This window comes from Chiloscyllium punctatum, chromosome 24 (assembly GCF_047496795.1).
Source record: "Chiloscyllium punctatum isolate Juve2018m chromosome 24, sChiPun1.3, whole genome shotgun sequence".
In the NCBI taxonomy this organism is placed as follows: Eukaryota; Metazoa; Chordata; class Chondrichthyes; order Orectolobiformes; family Hemiscylliidae; genus Chiloscyllium; species Chiloscyllium punctatum.
Window position 1 is genome coordinate 79,764,213 of NC_092762.1, and position 17,502 is coordinate 79,781,714.

At 40.8% G+C, this 17,502-nt stretch overlaps 1 protein-coding gene across 2 annotated transcripts in view; it reads left to right on the forward strand.

Annotated features, from left to right (window-relative positions):
- The window catches only part of LOC140494732 (spindlin-Z-like), a 100,573-nt gene extending 90,531 nt beyond the window's left edge, over nucleotides 1–10,042 (forward strand). For both annotated transcript variants that reach the window (XM_072594273.1, XM_072594272.1), the window contains exon 5: nucleotides 643–10,042. In XM_072594273.1, the coding sequence (XP_072450374.1) occupies nucleotides 643–842 (200 nt within the window). In that variant the 3' untranslated portion in view covers nucleotides 843–10,042. The remainder of the gene's footprint in view (nucleotides 1–642) is intronic.
- The last annotated feature ends 7,460 nt before the right edge of the window (nucleotides 10,043–17,502 follow it).

The following is a 17,502-nucleotide window of genomic DNA, read 5'->3' on the forward strand; positions in this document are numbered from 1 at the left end:
TGTTTGCTGATTGATTTCCGGTTGCAATGCCATCCTTTAGGAATTCTTGTGCGTGTCTCTGTTTGGCTTGTCCTAGAATGAATATGTTGTCCCAGTCAAAGAGATGTCCTTCCTCATCTGTACGAAAGGATACTAATGAGAGAGGGTCATGTCGTTTTGTGGCTAGTTGACGCCCACAAAACTACATGACCCTTTCACATTGGTATCCTTGCATACAGATAAGGAGGGACAACACATCCATTCTAGGACAAGCCAAACAGAGACATGCACGAGAATTCCTAGAAGCATGGCATTGCAACCGGAACTCTATCAACAAACACATCAAATTAGACGGCTCTACCACCCCCTGAGAGAAGAGGACATGATGTCACCAACCCAAAGAAACCCAAACATACAAATAGAAAGCAGGAATTATCAACTGTGTTTCGCCCAGAGGCGCACTGAAGATGTTACCTAATAGGGTGACGAAACATCCTGGAAATGAACCTTCCAGCTCAGCGAGCAAACCTACATCCAAAAGGTGCTAATCAATCAACAATTAATCATATTTATAATATTGCTGTCAATTGCAATAGACATCTATTTAAAAACATAACACTGTTGCATTGGTTGAGATTTTAATTGTTCCGTTTCTTATGACAGAGAACAAGCAAGTTTTGCCAACTGAGCCTGGTGAAGTGATCGAGAGTCTTGTGGGGAAGCAGGTGGAGTACGTCACAGAGGACAGCACAAAGAGAACAGGATTGGTGATCCATCAAGTGCAGGCTAAACCATCCGTCTATTTCATCAAGTTCGATGACGATTTTCACATTTATGTGTATGACTTGGTCAAAACTTCCTAGCTGCATGCAACGCTTGCCATTGCCTTCACTAAGAGATTTTTACTGTGAACTGTGAACAGATCACTGAAGAGATTTGTGTTCTTTATGTTAGCCCTCCATGTGTTTAATTTCAAGGACTTATGAAAGGTGAAATTTTACCCGTCTCCCTTTTGATATCCCCGGCAATTGGACCAGCATTGTTTTGTCATGCCTCCCATAGTGATCATTGCGTGTATGTGATTGTGTGCGCGCGTGTGTGGGGTCATGCCTCAGAGTGAGATTGATGCTATCAAGAATCTGCATATGGAGATTTTTAACATGGGGAGGCTATTGCGCTGCATCTGCGGCCCAGTGCTGGCTGACAGAGGCTTGTCGGTCTTACCACGTGCCCAAGGATTGACAGAGCGATAATCAACCTGATTAGCTGTGATGAGAACTCTCCTTCCGTGGCCATCAAGTCCTGGAGTGGGACTTGAAACCGGGCCTGCTGGTGCAGAGGTAAGGACATCACCCAGTACACCACAAGACCACCTACAGATTAATGCAACTTGCATGATTATGACAGAGCTGCAAGTACTGGAAATCTGAAACAAAAACAGAAATTGCTGGAGAAACTCAGCAGGTCTGGCAGCATCTGTGGAGAGTGAAACAGAATTAACGTCTCTGGTCCAATGACCCTTCTTCAGAACTCCGAATTTTTCTGTTTTTGTTGTATGATTATAATGCTGACTGAAACAAAGGCAAGGTCTTTCACTGTAGAGTTCTTTGATCCCATCACACTGACACCTTCATGTAGTTGGTTGTTCTCCACAGAGCTCTTTTTAACTGAGACACCTCTTGACTGAAAAGTGAGTAAATGTGACGACAGCCACATTGGTCTTGCAGAAAGCACCTTCTCAGTGTCTGAGTCAGAGGAGACCTCTTACTGAAAGTGATGCAAGTTATTGAAGTGGCAGTGTTGGAATTGCGGGAGGGATGGTTGTGCCTGGACAAAACTTGATTAAGTTAGGCAGCAGATTCCTGCTTCAAATGTTGATTGAAAAGGTGCTGAATTATTTAACAGATTCGTGTTTGGTTTTAATGTGAGCTTACCCAAGGTTCGTCCTGTTTGTTTACTGAATCGTGGAAAATAAGCAGGTTTAAAGAAACGATAAAGTAAAATGCTTGGGAAAGGAATTCTATTAGGATACTTTTTGGAAACTATTTCTTGACAGTATTTTCTGATTTGCCTTGAACTCTGGTGTGATCCGCACTGCCAGTGGATAGAGCATGTAAAGCATCCATTTGTTGTGGCACACTTTTTCTGTGGCACACCTGGACCACACATGAAGACGGCCTACTGTGTGTGTGTGTGTGTGTGTGTGTGTGTGTATAAGTGTGTATCATGTCTACCATATTCAGGCTAACAGAAAGAATATTGTCTCTTTGTTGTGCAACTTCTGCAAAACTCATCAAATATCAAACCTTGTTTTTATTTTATGTCTTCGGCTTTGTTTTACAAAAGTAAAGGCAAATAACGAAGTAGAATTTTGGACTTGATGGCCTTATTCCTTTCAAAGCAAAACTGGTCCATATATTTCAGACCGAGCTATGCGGTTCATTGTGGAAGTGAAGTCTCTGATGTTCTTATCTTTTCTGTCCCGTGTATAATTTATTTGGAGAAGGAGAAAGGTCCAGCTTAAGACTTCATATGAAAAGGTGGGAGTGGTATCTCCAAGTCCTTGTCCTTCCGAACGTACTGCGGTTTTAATAACTTAATTGGAGCAATGTCAATGACCTAGACAGGTCCACATTCTGACTGCGTTACTTCACTCCCAGTCCTCTTTCCATACATCTACAGTGATGTCTTTGGATTTCAATCATGTTAAACTTTTAAATTTTCTTTTGAACTACAAAAAGAAAACTTTGACGCTTGATTTTTTTTTTTCCTTTTTGTGTTGTCTGACTGAGGTAAAAGTGCTGATCTATACCGAGTCTGCCGATTGCAGTAACCATGCTGCAAAGAGTGTGAGGTGAGAACATTGAGTAAGGAGGATTAATAAACATATTAGCTTATCCTTTTATTGCTGCCAATATATTGTTCAGTCGTGGTAATAATGCGGTTTTGTGTGGGTAACTATGGAAAATAGTTCTCTGTTCATTTTCACAGGAGAATTTTATTTCGCTTCTGATTTTTGATCTCCTCATTTTTAAAGCACTTCACAGTAGCTCCTAGCACCACCTAGGAATGTCACTGACTGTACGCAGTGCTGGGAATGCATAGAGACAGGAGACCTTTATACATAAAGGCCTGCCGATGTTGCATTTCCCTTTTTCCTGGTGCAGTTTTGGAAAATGACTGGTTTGGTTTGTTTTGTCGTTTGGGATGCAGTCAGCTTGGGTTGAGTGAATAAGATGGAAATGTGATGGCATTTCATCATCCATAGACTTGCAGTAGGTGGCATGACCTTCTAGTTTATTCCCAGATTAAGCCATTTGGCAGAAAAGAGCAAAGGTTCGAGCTCATCAGAGAAAACAAATCTGTAAAATCTTGGTGGTGCAAATAACTTCAGGCATGGAGACCATACTTTCCAGATCAGTATTTTTAAATAGGTCCCAACACTGGATTGAAGGGAAGATGAAAGTCTAATATGTGCACTTCGATGAGATTTCCTGTTTGGAAGTTTGTGAGTCATCACCAGTGCTGTTGGATCCTTGTTGTTTCCCAGATTTTGTCACTCTTCCGTTTTATTGCATTGCTGGACATTTACAGCACTTGGAATGCAATAGCAACTTGATAGTTAAACGATCGCAGCAGTCAACCTGTGACTGTATCGGTGATGTCAAACATAATCTCTCTCTCAAAGTTTGGCAGCTTTGTTGAGTTGTGCGCTGCTTATGTAGATGCCAAAATGCTTTCAAGATATTTGTATATACTTATGCAATGCGTATAAAAGAAATGTTCTTCATTCTTCATTTGTATATGTAAACTGAGGTTTATTTTGCTCTTTAATGTTGGAGGTGGGAAGACGCATTACTTTAATGGTGCTGTGTTCATGGGGCAAGTGGTTGTTTTCCATGTGAGTAACTTACAAACTTGTTGAAGTCTGTTTAACAAGTTCAACTAATTTGACACTACTCGGACTGAGCTACATTTGCTGACATCTTTGGGAAGACAGTGGTACTCTTTGATTTACTTACATTCTGGTTAAACATGCAGCAGACAGAATAGTGCACACAATCCAAACCGTGTTAACTTGCATCTCACCAGTACAGTAGCTGTTGGCACTCATCGTGTTTTGGCCACCAGATTATTTGGCTTCCTGAGCAAAGCTTAATTAGCTGAATTTTCTTTGATACCTAGCAATAAGGTTACACTGAAATGTTAAGGAAGCCTACAGACTTCAATAACACCTTTTCTATCCAGTTGTTTCATTTGTGTACTTTGCAGCTTACTGTCTTAAAACATATTACATTGTTAGTAGCTATGGCATAACATCCTTTTGAATTTTTTAATGAATTAAAAATAAATTTTAACATTTGTCAAAACCTAAATGCAGAACTTGCTGCAAGGACTCTATAGATCAGGTACCATCTATGTAGCAAGAAAGAATTTTTGTTTGAGGTCAGTGCCCTCTTCTCTTCATTTGTTTTCCTATGTGAGGTTCTTGAATTTGAAATTGAAAAGGTTTTCATACAACTCCGCAACTAAGCAGGGGTTGGTCACTTGGCCCCTTGAGCCTATTCCACTATACAGTAAAATCACGCCTCAACACCACATTTCTGTCTACCAGCAATTAAACTTTTTTGACTCCTGTTCATCTTGGAAAGCTGTCAGAGCCGCAGGCAGGATTAAAGCCACCATATTTGCCGACTTGGTCATGGTTAAATGCGAGGAAACATAGCTTCTGAAATTCAGGCATTCTCCATGGCACGTGTAGTCTTGATGTAAAATACATCTCCCTGTAAAATACATATGTTTCTTCAGAATTCATCTATTCAAACCCAGAGGAGTTATGGGCAAGGAATCTCCTCTCTGTTGTAAAGATTTTGGTATCATTAACAAGGTCAGCGTTTATAGTTCATACCTCATCCCCTTGAGGAAGTGGTGGTTGATGGTCTTCTCAAACCCATTGCAGTCAAACTGATGAAGGTGCTTTCACAGTACTGTTAGGTTGGGACTTCCAGACCTTGTGACCTGTTGTTTTGGGTAGTGGAGCATAGGGCTTACGGGCAGGAATATCCTTTCTTCCTTTAGAATCTGTTCTGCCATTCAAAACAATTACTGCTGATTTAATTCTGCTGTTATTCCACTTTTTTGTGTACTGCTCTCTTTCCTAATCCCCAACTCCCTTCTCCATCAAAAAACTGTCTAACATAGCCCTGCATGACGAGATTAGGGAACTCAGCCTCCACCATTTCCCAGGGAACAGAATTCTACAGAAAGTAGTAATAATCCTCGGGCAAAAGGTCTTGTATCTCCTGTATGTGATTCTGCTGATTCTTAAACTGGGTGTTCTTGTTCTAATCTCTCCCTCAAGTACTAGACTCCCCTCGGAATCTCCTTTGTGCTTAATATGTTTGTGAGATTGCCTCTCAGTTCTTCCAAGATATGGGTAAAGATCCAACCTGGCCATCTTTTCTTCATAAGATAAACCCTTTATTCCCAGGGAAGAGTTGAATTAACCTTTTTCTGTTCTGTTTCTAACATAATTGCATTTTTTCAAGTGAGAGTCCAAAATTGTACACATACTTTTTGATATGTTTTCAGATCCTGTACAGCCACAATAAAATGTTTTTGCTTTCAGATTCCACCCCCTTTCGATAAACACTAACATTCCATTTGCCTTCCTAGTCACTTGATGTACTTTTATACAAACTTTTGTGATTCTTATGCTAGGACAGCCAGATCCTTCTGTACCTCCCAGGAACTGTAAACCTTGTCAATTAAATAATCTACTTTTCTTACCTTCCTGTCAAAGTGAATGCACTCACCTTCTCCCCACGTTATACTCCATTTATTTGTTCACTCCTGTGGTCTGTCTATCCCTTTGCAGGCTTTCTCCCTCCTCTTGACAACTTCCTCAGCTATATTGGTGTCATCAGTAAAGTTTAACATCCTTTCATTACACCCCCAGCTCAAAAGTTATCAGTATTGGTTGCACATAGTTAAGGCACCAGCACTGACCCCTGAGCATTCTATAAAGAAAACTGCCTCATTTCTACTTTCTATTTGTTAACTAATTGTTAGCGTTATTGATGCTAATATGTTACTGTTGACACCATGAGCTGTTATTTTGCACAGCAGCCTTTGAAATGGCATGTTATCAAATACCTTTTAAAGGAAGTCAAGAGCACCGTATCCCCTGGTTCTTTTACCCACGTTCTGTGGTTTCCTCCAAACACTCCTTAATAAATTAGTTGAATAGGATATTCCTTTCTCCAAGCCATGTTAGCTCTGCCTGATCACATGACAAATTTTTAAATACCCTACAATAGCTTCCTTAATAACAGAAGGATGGAGTCGATGGGTGTTGCACATTCTTCCATTGCATCTCATTGAGCATGCTCACCACAGCTGAGGAACACCAATTGTGTGGATATTTGGAATAATAGCTCAAGTGTCTATCAATGGGCTGCTTTACCCACAGTGGTATTGAACATAACGACTATTATTGGTAGTTACAACAGTCTAGATAGTTACAGCTGTCTGGATAAACTTGACAGCATTCAACCCATGTTCTTAACTTGCAATCTGCAGGATAATGAGAGGAGCTTTGGGGAATTTGGAAGTCACTGTCGCTGTAGAATGTTTTGCTCCTGCAGCAGATGCTGATGTTTTTTGTTACTGGCCTAGTTGAATTTCCAATCAATGATGACAATCCACTATGCTGACAGTTGGGAGATCTGCAGTAGTGTTTGTGCTTATGTTTTCCCTTGTCTGAGATGGTCTGCACCTCATGCACTTGCAGCTCAAACATGAGTTGATCTTTCTCACCCAGGATGATGGCCACCCATTGAATTATATCCCACTTACACTTTACTCATGAGCTTTAGGGACAAATGTATCTGAGTGATTTTAAGTCACACTAGAAATTTGCAAATGGGTTTAAAAACAGAAATTTGTATAGGCTAGACTTTTCAGTTATTAGAAGTCTTTATTGTCACAGTAACTCAGTTGTCTGCCACTTCATGCTGCTACTGCTTGCTGTCTGCATGTACCCTTTTAAAATATCACTAGACTCATAGTGCAAACAACAGAAATAAAGTCAACATTATGTCACTAGAATGCGATTTTCCAAAGGATTATAAATCTGGCACCTTCACTCCTTTTCTTTCCTTATCCAGACTCCCCTCAAAGATACATCTAAACTAATCATCTCAATTAATCCATGTGGTAATGAGTTACACACTGCCAACACATTCTGGGTAAAAATTCTTCTAAATTCCTAATTTGATTTTTGGCAATTATACTGGCGGCCTCCTATTTTTGCTCTTCTCCACCAGTGAAGACACTCCATTTGGAGTTCAGTTCTCCCCAGTGAAGGAAGGTGGTAAATACAGAAAAGGCAGAAAAATCTATTGCTAGCCTGGGAATGCTGGACATTTTATAAATGTGTGCATTCAAAGTTATGAAGAATCCACTAAACCAATGGGTGGATTGGGTGTACAAGTATCTGTGCAGAATCAGAAGCAAAAGATGGAATTTTATCTCCCAAGACCTTCTCTGTAGTGAGTAATCAGGATGGAAAGAGGATTAGGATGATTTATTGAGATTGGTTGGTTAATTCAGTACAATGGTACATTGGCCATGGTGTGAGCACATTAATTCATGACTACAGGGGATAAGTAGTAAGGTGAATTTGGTGTTTATACCAATGGGGAAAGAGTAGGAGGATGAGTGTTCACATGAAGTCTAGGCCTGTTGCAAGGCATTGTCTTATACCTGGAGTACATAGCATTGGAAAACTTGGAAAAAATACTGATTTATGAAGATTAAAAAGTCCACCTGTTGCTATCTTTAGGAAATAGTGTAAATATTTTTTAGTTTTAAGTGCAAGAAGGTTTCTTTGATTTTAGAAAAAATATTAAAAAGATTCCAACCAAAATTGACCATTTCAGTGATCACAAGGCATTGCTGTATTGACAGTACTGAAGCCATTGATTTAAATTTCACTTAAGGATCAGTTGAGCTCCAGTTTGCAGATGTTTCTATTTGGATTGGCAATTTTATGTGAAAATAGTTGTGGCCTTCTGGAATTTGTTTAAAGCTGTGGAGCCCTCACTGCTGTTGAGAGACAATTTTCCCCCTTCTCTCCCCATCTGTTACTGCAGCAACAGGAAGCCCTGTGCGTTTGACTATTTTCTTTCCATTTGTCGGGTTTTGAGATTTTCAAGAAAAATTAAAACCTCACTTAGCTCTTGCTTACGGCTTAAAATGGCAGTGTGTTTTTTGTGGTCACAGTGAGCATTCAGCATGGTCTATGCAGTCAGGTTTGTTGTATCAACAGTACAGTTGTGTCATTGTTAAAAATCACTGAACTGCCACCCCTTCTCTCCCATGTAGATGGGAAAGGGGAATAAAAGACTCAAATGAACCAAACTCTGGCTGTGTTCCCAACTAAAGGGTTAGATCATAAAAATGAAAGGCAAGTGTCTGGGAACAAGCATGAATGTTGCAATGATTAATAGTTGACTGATTGCTAAAGGCATTGTAAATGTTATCACTTTATTACTCTGAATATCATTTGAGTTGTATATGTTCTCATTGTTTAGGAACATTCCCTAATCCTTAATGTTGTAGAAGACTTGAAACCTCCCAAAGTGGTTTAGTTCATGATAGCTGCTGGAAATGTTGAATGAACACAGCATTCTGTTCATTGCTCCACCAATAGCTGAAATGTCACTCTCTTTTTCATTATTTTGCTTTGGATCAAAACATTTCAATTTGATATTTACAATGAGGTTTTCACTTTGAATGGGTGGAATTGCAAAGCATTATTTCCAAAACACCAGCAACAGTTCCTGAACCTTGCTGGGAACAGGGACTTGTTGCGGAAGCTTTTCATCTTGCAATCATCAGGGCAAAGGCAAGAATACCGAAGTTCAAGTGCACTCAATAATCTATATTAAAAATGTGAAGAATAAATTGGGTTCATTGGAAGTTTAGAATTTTGTCTTTGTTCTAATCACTGCAAGTTGAGAAGTTTCAGCAGCGTGTCTCTTCTCAGCAATATCCAAGGCCTGCACACGACCAGGTGATCTCCCTTGAATCCTATATGATAAATGTGCAATTAGGATTTATCTATGACCCAGAATTTAATGGCACGGTATAATCGTGGAGCTGGTACAACTTTTAGTCACAATTTGGATCCATATGTAACCTGCATTTCCATTTGGTCTCTCACTGTTTCATTGAGTAAACAGATCTTGGTGATACTGCAACAACAGCTCCAGCCATGAATCTTCTTTGTATTTTCTTATCTTTCATCTTGCCAAGCAACACCCCAGGAAATATTCCACTGCGCCAAGGAGCAAATGGCTTCTGTGTCGATCTCTTGTCAGGTGACTGGGCTGATGTGACATAGCATCTGGACTCTCCTAAGCTGGGGTGGGAGAGTGGCGGGTTGGGTGGGGGTGGGTAGTTGGTGCAGAAAAACAGGCAGGATTTCCCCATGGCATGCACTGTCTAGATGAAAACAGTGCATGCCAACAGGTAGACTGAGTTGGATCTCCAGCAACTTGTCCAATGTTGTCTGGGTTGGCAAAAGTCCATGGAGTTGCACCCTGGCAAGAATCAATTTTTTTGTTGGTGGGGGGGGGGGAGGGAGTTGTGGATGTGAGTTATTTTTTAAGGGGGGGTATGGTGTTCAGAAAGGACTAAATGGATCACACATTTGGGAGGATGGGGGAAGTTCAAGTCTTCAACTACATTGGAACAGGAGAATATTTTGTTTCTTGTCTGTCCATAATTGTTGCCTCTATGGCAGGGCACCTAATCTGTAAATAATTGCTATGTTTAACATTTAAATATTCAGTGTTGGAACGGATTTGTTTCTCAGCAGGAGGAATCTCAACAGCTTTCGGAGCAATTTCACCATCAAAACCTGCACTAACAGCTGCTTTGAAATGGCGGCATTTTAAAACGAGGGGAAAAATGCATTTAAAACATTTTTTTCCAGTTGTGATACGCTGCTTTCATTTTCATGGAGAAACACAAAAATAAAATCCATATTGCTGAGGTTGTGGAGTGAAATCAATTCCTTCTTCTAAAATTATTACCCTCCGTTTCTCTCCCTAGGTTCTGACCTGCGTCACTCTTTATAGCTGCAAGTCCATTGTCCTGAGGACTGCTGGGAAATTGTAGTGTTCATTTGGCACCTCCTCATGACATTGTCCACTGGATTTAAAACTAAATGTGTCAGTCATAACTCAGTTGGTAGCATTCTTACTACTTAATCAGACCGTAGTGAGTGCAGTTCCCAGTCTGGAACCTGAGCACAGATCATTCCTGTACACTACAGAGAGAATGCTGCATCGTCAGAGGTGCTGCCTTTCAGTGGAAGCTTTTGGCAGAGACTCTATCTTTTGCCTCCTTTGGATGTAAGATATCCCCTGGCTGTATTCAAGGAAGAGCAGGGGAAAGGTGCTATATAAATTTAAATCACTTTTTCCTCCAAATGCTGTGATTAGCTTCCCTGTTGCAATAGTGAATAGGGATGATTTGAGTCGGAAAGTGCTAAGTTAGACCTTCGGTCTATGCAGGATTTGCTGATTTTTAGGGGTATGTTAATAACAAAACACAGTTTTAAGGATGAAGGGAGTTCTCACTTCTCATTATCCCCAATCATTACTGGTAAAATCTGACCAGGAATTTGGATGTGTCTGTGTGTTGAATGAAGAGAGTATACAATTCAGCTGGAATATTCACCAGGTTGGGATAGTCATCCCAACCCTCACTCATTTTGCTCATCAGATTATTCAACAGTGATCTAAACTCCAATTACCTGCCTCTGTTTCCTTTACATTCATGCACCACCCTCTTGTGTGAGAAAGTTACCCCTCAGATAATCTTGCACTCATCAGAACAAGTTGCAAGAATGTTAATTCAAATAGGAAACCCAACATTTATACTGCACGCAAGGGAAGCGCTGATTGATTAGTAAGTGGATCCTGATTGGTATCAATACCATTCTCGAACAAAAAGTCTACCAGTCAAACTGGTACTGTGCAATAATAGCAAAGTATTAATCTGAATTAAAACCAGAAACTGTACAAACAAATGATAAGTTGGTCTGTGTTTTTGATTTGGGTTCTTCCCATACTTTTCATTGAGCCAGGTAAAAGAGGAAAGCAACAAATATTCTGAATTATAACTTAGATGAAAGCTGTGGGATAAAAGAATAAAATTGAAGTGTTTCATGACCTCATTCTGTCCCAAAGCGTTCTGTTTGTTTAGTACTTTGACTGTACCCAAATGTGTGTCTGATTTGAATGTGAAAGAAAAGCTTCGAGAGGCCTCTGATCAGCATAGAGGGCATTCCACTCATGATGTGTCAAGAATGAGACCTGTTGGTCTTGTGTTGAGGAGAGCAAAAAAGCGTTTCATCTGTTGAATTATTTCACTGACACATGCCAATATTCCTTTTCTAGAAACTTGAGCCCAGAGCCACTGCATCCGTATAAGGGGCAGGCTGTTGAGAAAGGTAGAAAACAGAAGCACGTGTAGGTCATCCTGTTCTTTTGAGATGACTCTGGCATTCAGTATGATCATGGATGATCATTCAACTGAGTACTCCATTTCCCACTTTCTCCCCAGACCCTTTGGTCCCTTTAGCCCTAAGAACTATATCTGACTTCTTAAAAACATTCAATATTTTGGCCTTAACCACTTTCTTTGGCAGAGAATTCCACAGGCTCACCACTCTCTGGATGAAGACATTTCTCCTCATCTCAGCCTAAGTGGCCTACCCCCATATCATAAGACTGTGACCTCTCACCAGGAGCATTCTTCCTTCATTTACCTTGTCTAGTCCTGTTAGAATTTTAAAGGTTTCTACGGGATTACACCTCCCACCCTTCACCTATTTTCTAAACTCCAGTGAATAAAGTCCTAACCAATCCAATTTCTCTTCATACATCAGCCCTACCATTCAAGGTATCAGTCTAATAAACCATTCTTGCATTCCCTTCATAGACAGAACATTGTTCCTTAGGTAAGGAGGCTAAAACTACACACTGTACTCCAGGTGTGGTCCCACCAAGGCCCTGTACAATAGCAGCAAGACCTCCCAGCTCCTGTACTTGAATCCTGTCACTATGAAGGTCAACACGCTGCATTATCAACTGCTGCATCTCCCCATGCTCCCTTTCAGTGGTTGATGTACAAGGGCACCCAGGTCTATTGGAACCTTCCTATTTCTCAATCGATTACAATTTGGATGATAATCTGCTTCCCAGTTTTTGCTACCAAATTGGATAACCACCTGTTTCTCCACAGAATCCATCTGCCATACATTTGCCGACCCACTGAACTTGTCCAAATCTTGCCAAACCATCTCTGAGTCCTCCTTTCTGTTCACCCTCCCACCCAGCTTTGTCATCTGCACAGTTGGAGAGGTTATGTTTAGTTTCCACCTCTAAATCATTAATACATATTGGGAGTCACTTCTGGCCAAACATTTTTTTTTGTTTTCTTTTCCTTTTTTTTTATCCCCTCTCTTGTGTTATATAAATATCTTTATTAACATTCCACCACCAGGAAAAACATCCATGTGACAAGCAGAGCCATATCAGGGGCAGTGCTCATGTGAAACATAAAGTGGAGGGTAAGAACTAAATCAAAACAGCATTGGAGGGGGACATAAAGCACTCCATCTCCCACCATGCTCACTTTTCCCTAAAGCCATCGAGAATGTTAGTTGACACCATATCCAAACAGTAATCTCCCCAGTATCTCAGTAGCTACTGGCTGCTACTCATTTATTCCATTTTTTTCCTGTCTGCCAGTCAGTTCAAATTTAAGACTTGAGTGAGGTCTTTCTCCACTTGGTGTTAAATCTGGATTACTGCAGAGGCTCAGTCATGGAGTATATTTAAGATTGAGATCTATATAATTCCATATATTAGCATCAAGTGCTACAGGGATAGTACTGAAAAATGGAGTTGAAGTAGAAAACCATGATCTCATTGAATAGCAGAGTAGGCATGAAGGGCTGAATGGCCTTCTCTTGTCCCTATTTCTGGTGTTACCTCCTGGCTCAAGCTAGCACTGAAGTGGTTTGCGTTTCATGGGAGATGCTTTGTTTTAAAAAGAACAATTACTGATGATTAAGAACTATTTTAAATGCATTTTACTGTTGACACTGAGGCCATTGGAAATAATCTAATTGAAGGAAAGCTGGTGAATGGAAAAGGAAAGTTGGTTAATTTGAAATATTGAGACCAAGGCACAACTTGATACTTCTGAAGGAATTAGTTTCCCATTGTGTTCCAAGTCTTCCTGTCTCCAATCTCTTGTACCTAAATTTGTCCAGTGTGATGTTTATGATCAATGTGCATCTGCTTTTTCCTTCACCCCACCATTGACCTTAATTTGTGTTGACCCTAAACACTCGAAGTCTTTCCACCTTTGTAAGACCCTACTATATAGGAGTAGGCCATTCAGCCTATCAAGCCTTGTTTTGCCATTCAATGAGATCATGGTTTGTTGTTTTCAAGGCTGAGGGGAGAACCTGCTTGCAGTTGTGCAAACCTTGAAGTAGCAATAGACACAGTAGATAGGGAGAATCAGTAGATAGGTGAGGCAATGGCATAGTGGTGTTATCATTAGGCTATTAATTAGTGAATCCCCAGTAATGATCCAGTGACCCAGGTTCAAATCCCACCATGGTAGGTAGTGGAATTTGGATTCTATTAAAAATCTGGAATGAAGAGTCTAATGATAACCATGAAATTAGTTTCAATTGTGCAATGGGACAGGAAACCATCTGTTTCACTAATGTCCTTCAGGGAAGGAAACTGCCATCCTCACTTGATCTGGCCTACATGTGAGTCCATACCATGGCAATGTGGTTGATTCTTAACTGCCCTCTGGGCAATAAATGCTGGGCTAGGCAGTGATGCCCCTGTCCTGTGAATGAATGAAAAAAAAATTCTACTTTGGGGAAGGGTCAATGACCGGGGGACACAGTTTTGAGGTGAGGATTTGAAAAAAATCTGTACTCTGGTTTCCTCTCACAGTCCAAAGATATACAGGTTAGGGTAGTATGGCCATTGGAAATGCAAGGTTACAGGGGGTGGTGGATCTGGATGGGATATTCTTCAGAGGGTTGGTGTGGACTCAATGGGCCGAATGGGCTTCCACATAGGATTCTATGATTCATTGGCTGCTTTGATGCACCTCTACTCACTCCCATTCCCTGTCTTTTTCCCATATCCCTTGATACTGATCAAAAATCTGTCTCTTTCTCAGTTTTGTTATTTAATGACATCATCAGCCATCAGTGGTAAAGCATTTCACAAATTCCCAACCTCCGGCATATGCAATTCCTCCTGATCTGTCTTAAACGTGTGATCCCTGATTATGAGAGAGTGTCTTCTCAGAGAGACTCTCCCACAGAGATGTTCCCTGAAATACCTCTGGGACACATACACACACACACCAACAACCCCACTGCCCTGTGGCTGACCACATCAACTCCACCTCCTACTCCATGAAGGACATGCAAGTCCTGGACCGCCTCCACCACTAAATCCAAGCCACCCTACAACTGGAGGAAGAATGCCTCATCTTTTGCCTTGGAACCCTCCAACCATACATCAAAGTTGACTTCACCAGTTTTCTTATCTCCCCTTCCCACACCTCATCCGAGATTCAACTCTGCACCGCCCTCTTGAACTGTCTTATCTATCCACTGCATCTACCTATCGCCTGCCCAGCTACTTTCCCCTCCCACACTCTATTTATCTCTTAGCCCCCTCCCCTGCCACATTCCTGATAAGCTTATGCTCAATGTTGACTCTCCTTCTCGATGTTGCCTGACCGGCTGTGCTTTTCCAGCATCACACTCCTCAACTCAGATCTCCAAGATCTGCAGTCTTCACTTTTTCCACCAAAGGGGAACAACCTGTCTGCACCTGCCTTGTCAAGTCTTCTAAGAATCTTGTACGTTTCAAAAATGTTGTCTTATTCTTCTATATCCCAATGAGTGTAGGTCCAATCTACTGAACTGCTTTTCAGAAGAGTCTCTCCAGGTCTGGTATTAGCCGAGTGAGCCTTCTCTGGCCTGCCTCGAATGTCTTTGTATCTTTTCTTATAAATGGGGCCCAAAACAGGTTCACAGCCAGTTTTGAGATTTGTAGCTCAGGTTGAGGTTCTGGATGTAGGTTTGCTCGCTGAGCTGGAAGGTTCATTTTCAGACATTCTGTCACCATACTAGGTAACCTCATCACTGAGCCTCCGGATGAATCTTCACCCAGATGCTCACTGATGATGTTACCTAGTACGGTGACGAAATGTCTGAAAACGAACCTTCCAGCTCAGTGAGCCAACCCACATCCACGGTTCACAGCATTTCAGCTGTGGTCTGACTAATGCCTTGTATAATTTTAGCAAAACTTTCCTACTTTAATGCTCCATTTCCTTTGAATTTAAGGCTGACATTCCACTTGCCTTCCTTATTACCTACTGACTTTGGATGGTAGCTTTTTGTGAATCATGGAGATGGACTCCTCAATCCCTTTGTTCTGTAGCTGCTGCTACTATTTCAAATTTTTTTTGAGCAATTACATGATTATCATAATATCTCAAGCTTTGGCTAGGTAACAGTTTGTCTCTGATAAGCTCCTGTGATGATCTTTGGACGTTTTATGACATTGAGAATGCTATATTAATGCAGATGGTGGTAGCTAATACTGGAACATGCAGCGATTTCCACTGACCATACAAGTTGCTGGAGGTAAGATCAGCATAGGTTCCTCTTCCTTGCCTTCTGCTGCTGCCTGTACTGCACCCTCCCTGCCCTCCCAAAACACTCCCAAATAAAATCAGATGATGGGGTTCTGACCCCACCTTGCAACACGCAAAGCTTTAAAATGTCAAAACATCTCCCTGCTGAGATTCATGGTGGAAAACAGTCCTCTGAGATACCAGAGAACTTGTGCAACTATACTATAACTGGAAAAAAAAGACAAATTTCAGAAAGAAAAGGATTTTTTAAAAATAGAAACTATTCTTGATAGGAAATATTTAAAACCCATTACTAAATCTGTCCTAGTGCCAAACTTGCCCTGCACCTCATCTTTCAGAGAAAATGTTCAACAATGTGACATATAATGTACCTGAACATAAGACAACCCAAAACATTTAAGTGATGTGTTCTCATAGTAGGTCAATTGCAGCCTTAATGTTAAGAACAGTTGTTCACACTTTGCCTCTGGAATTCACTTATCTTGTCCATGTTCAAATTAAGGCCAATGTCAGGAACTGAATGGCCTCACAACATCAGTGAACAGGTTATTGTGAAGCAAGTCACATCTTGCTAATTTAGTTTGTTATGAAAAAGAATAAAGAGGAAAAAAATAGAAAGAGCAGCTCAATTTAGTGCGTAACAAGGTGGACTGATGAGGAAACTGCAGTGAATATTTCTCATGGATTTTAGTGAGGTATTTGACAAGGTTCCACATGGTGGACTGCTAAGAAAAACTAAAGCCCTTGGGGTACAGGAGAATGTGGTGAGTTTGATCCAAATTGATTCAGCAATATGACATATAAAGTACCTGAACATAATACAACCCAAAACACTTCATTGACATGTTCTCATAGTAGGTCAATTGCAGCCTTAATGTTAAGAACAATTGTTCTCACTTTGCTCTGGAATTCACTGAACTTGTCCATGTTCAAATTAAGGCCAATGTCAGGAGCAGAATGGCCTCCGCAAAACCCAAACCGAGCATCAGTGAACAGGTTATTGTGAAGCAAGTCCTATCTTGCTAATTTAGTTTAAGTTATGAAAAAGAATAAAAAGGAAAAAATAGAAAAAGAGAAGCTCAATTTAGTGCATAACAAGGTGGACTGATGAGGGAACTGCAGTGAATATTTTGCATGGATTTTAGTGAGGCATTTGATAAGGTCCCACAAGGCAGACTGCTAAGAAAAGTTAAAGCCCTTGGAATATAGGGGAATATGGTGGGTTTGATCCAGAATCGATTCTGAGACAGAAAACGTGGAGGCCTACAGGAAAGGTCTGCACCAGTCAAAAGCAAGCATCTATTTTTCAGCACTTGGCCCATCGCCTTGTATCTCATGATTTTGCAACTGCACACTTAAATGCTCCTTAAATATTGAAGGCTTCTGTCTCAACCTATCTTCGAATGAAAAGAAATTCCTCAAACTCCCTTTCTAAATCTTCTGCCTGTACCTTAAAGCTATGCCTCCAGTCACTGAACCCTCCACCAAGTGGAGAAGTTTCTCCCTGTATATAACTCTTAATTCTCTGCCTCAACTGTCTCCTCTGCTCCAGAGAAATCCAGTCTATGCGATCTCAGTCCATAATTAAATCTCTCCAATCGAGGCCATAGAAACAAAGGATAATGGCCAACAGATGTTTCTGCAAATGGAATGTGGTTTCCGTGGTGTTCCACAAGGCTGTATTAGGTCCCTTGCTAAATGTGGCATCTTTTAATAATTTAAACTTAAATG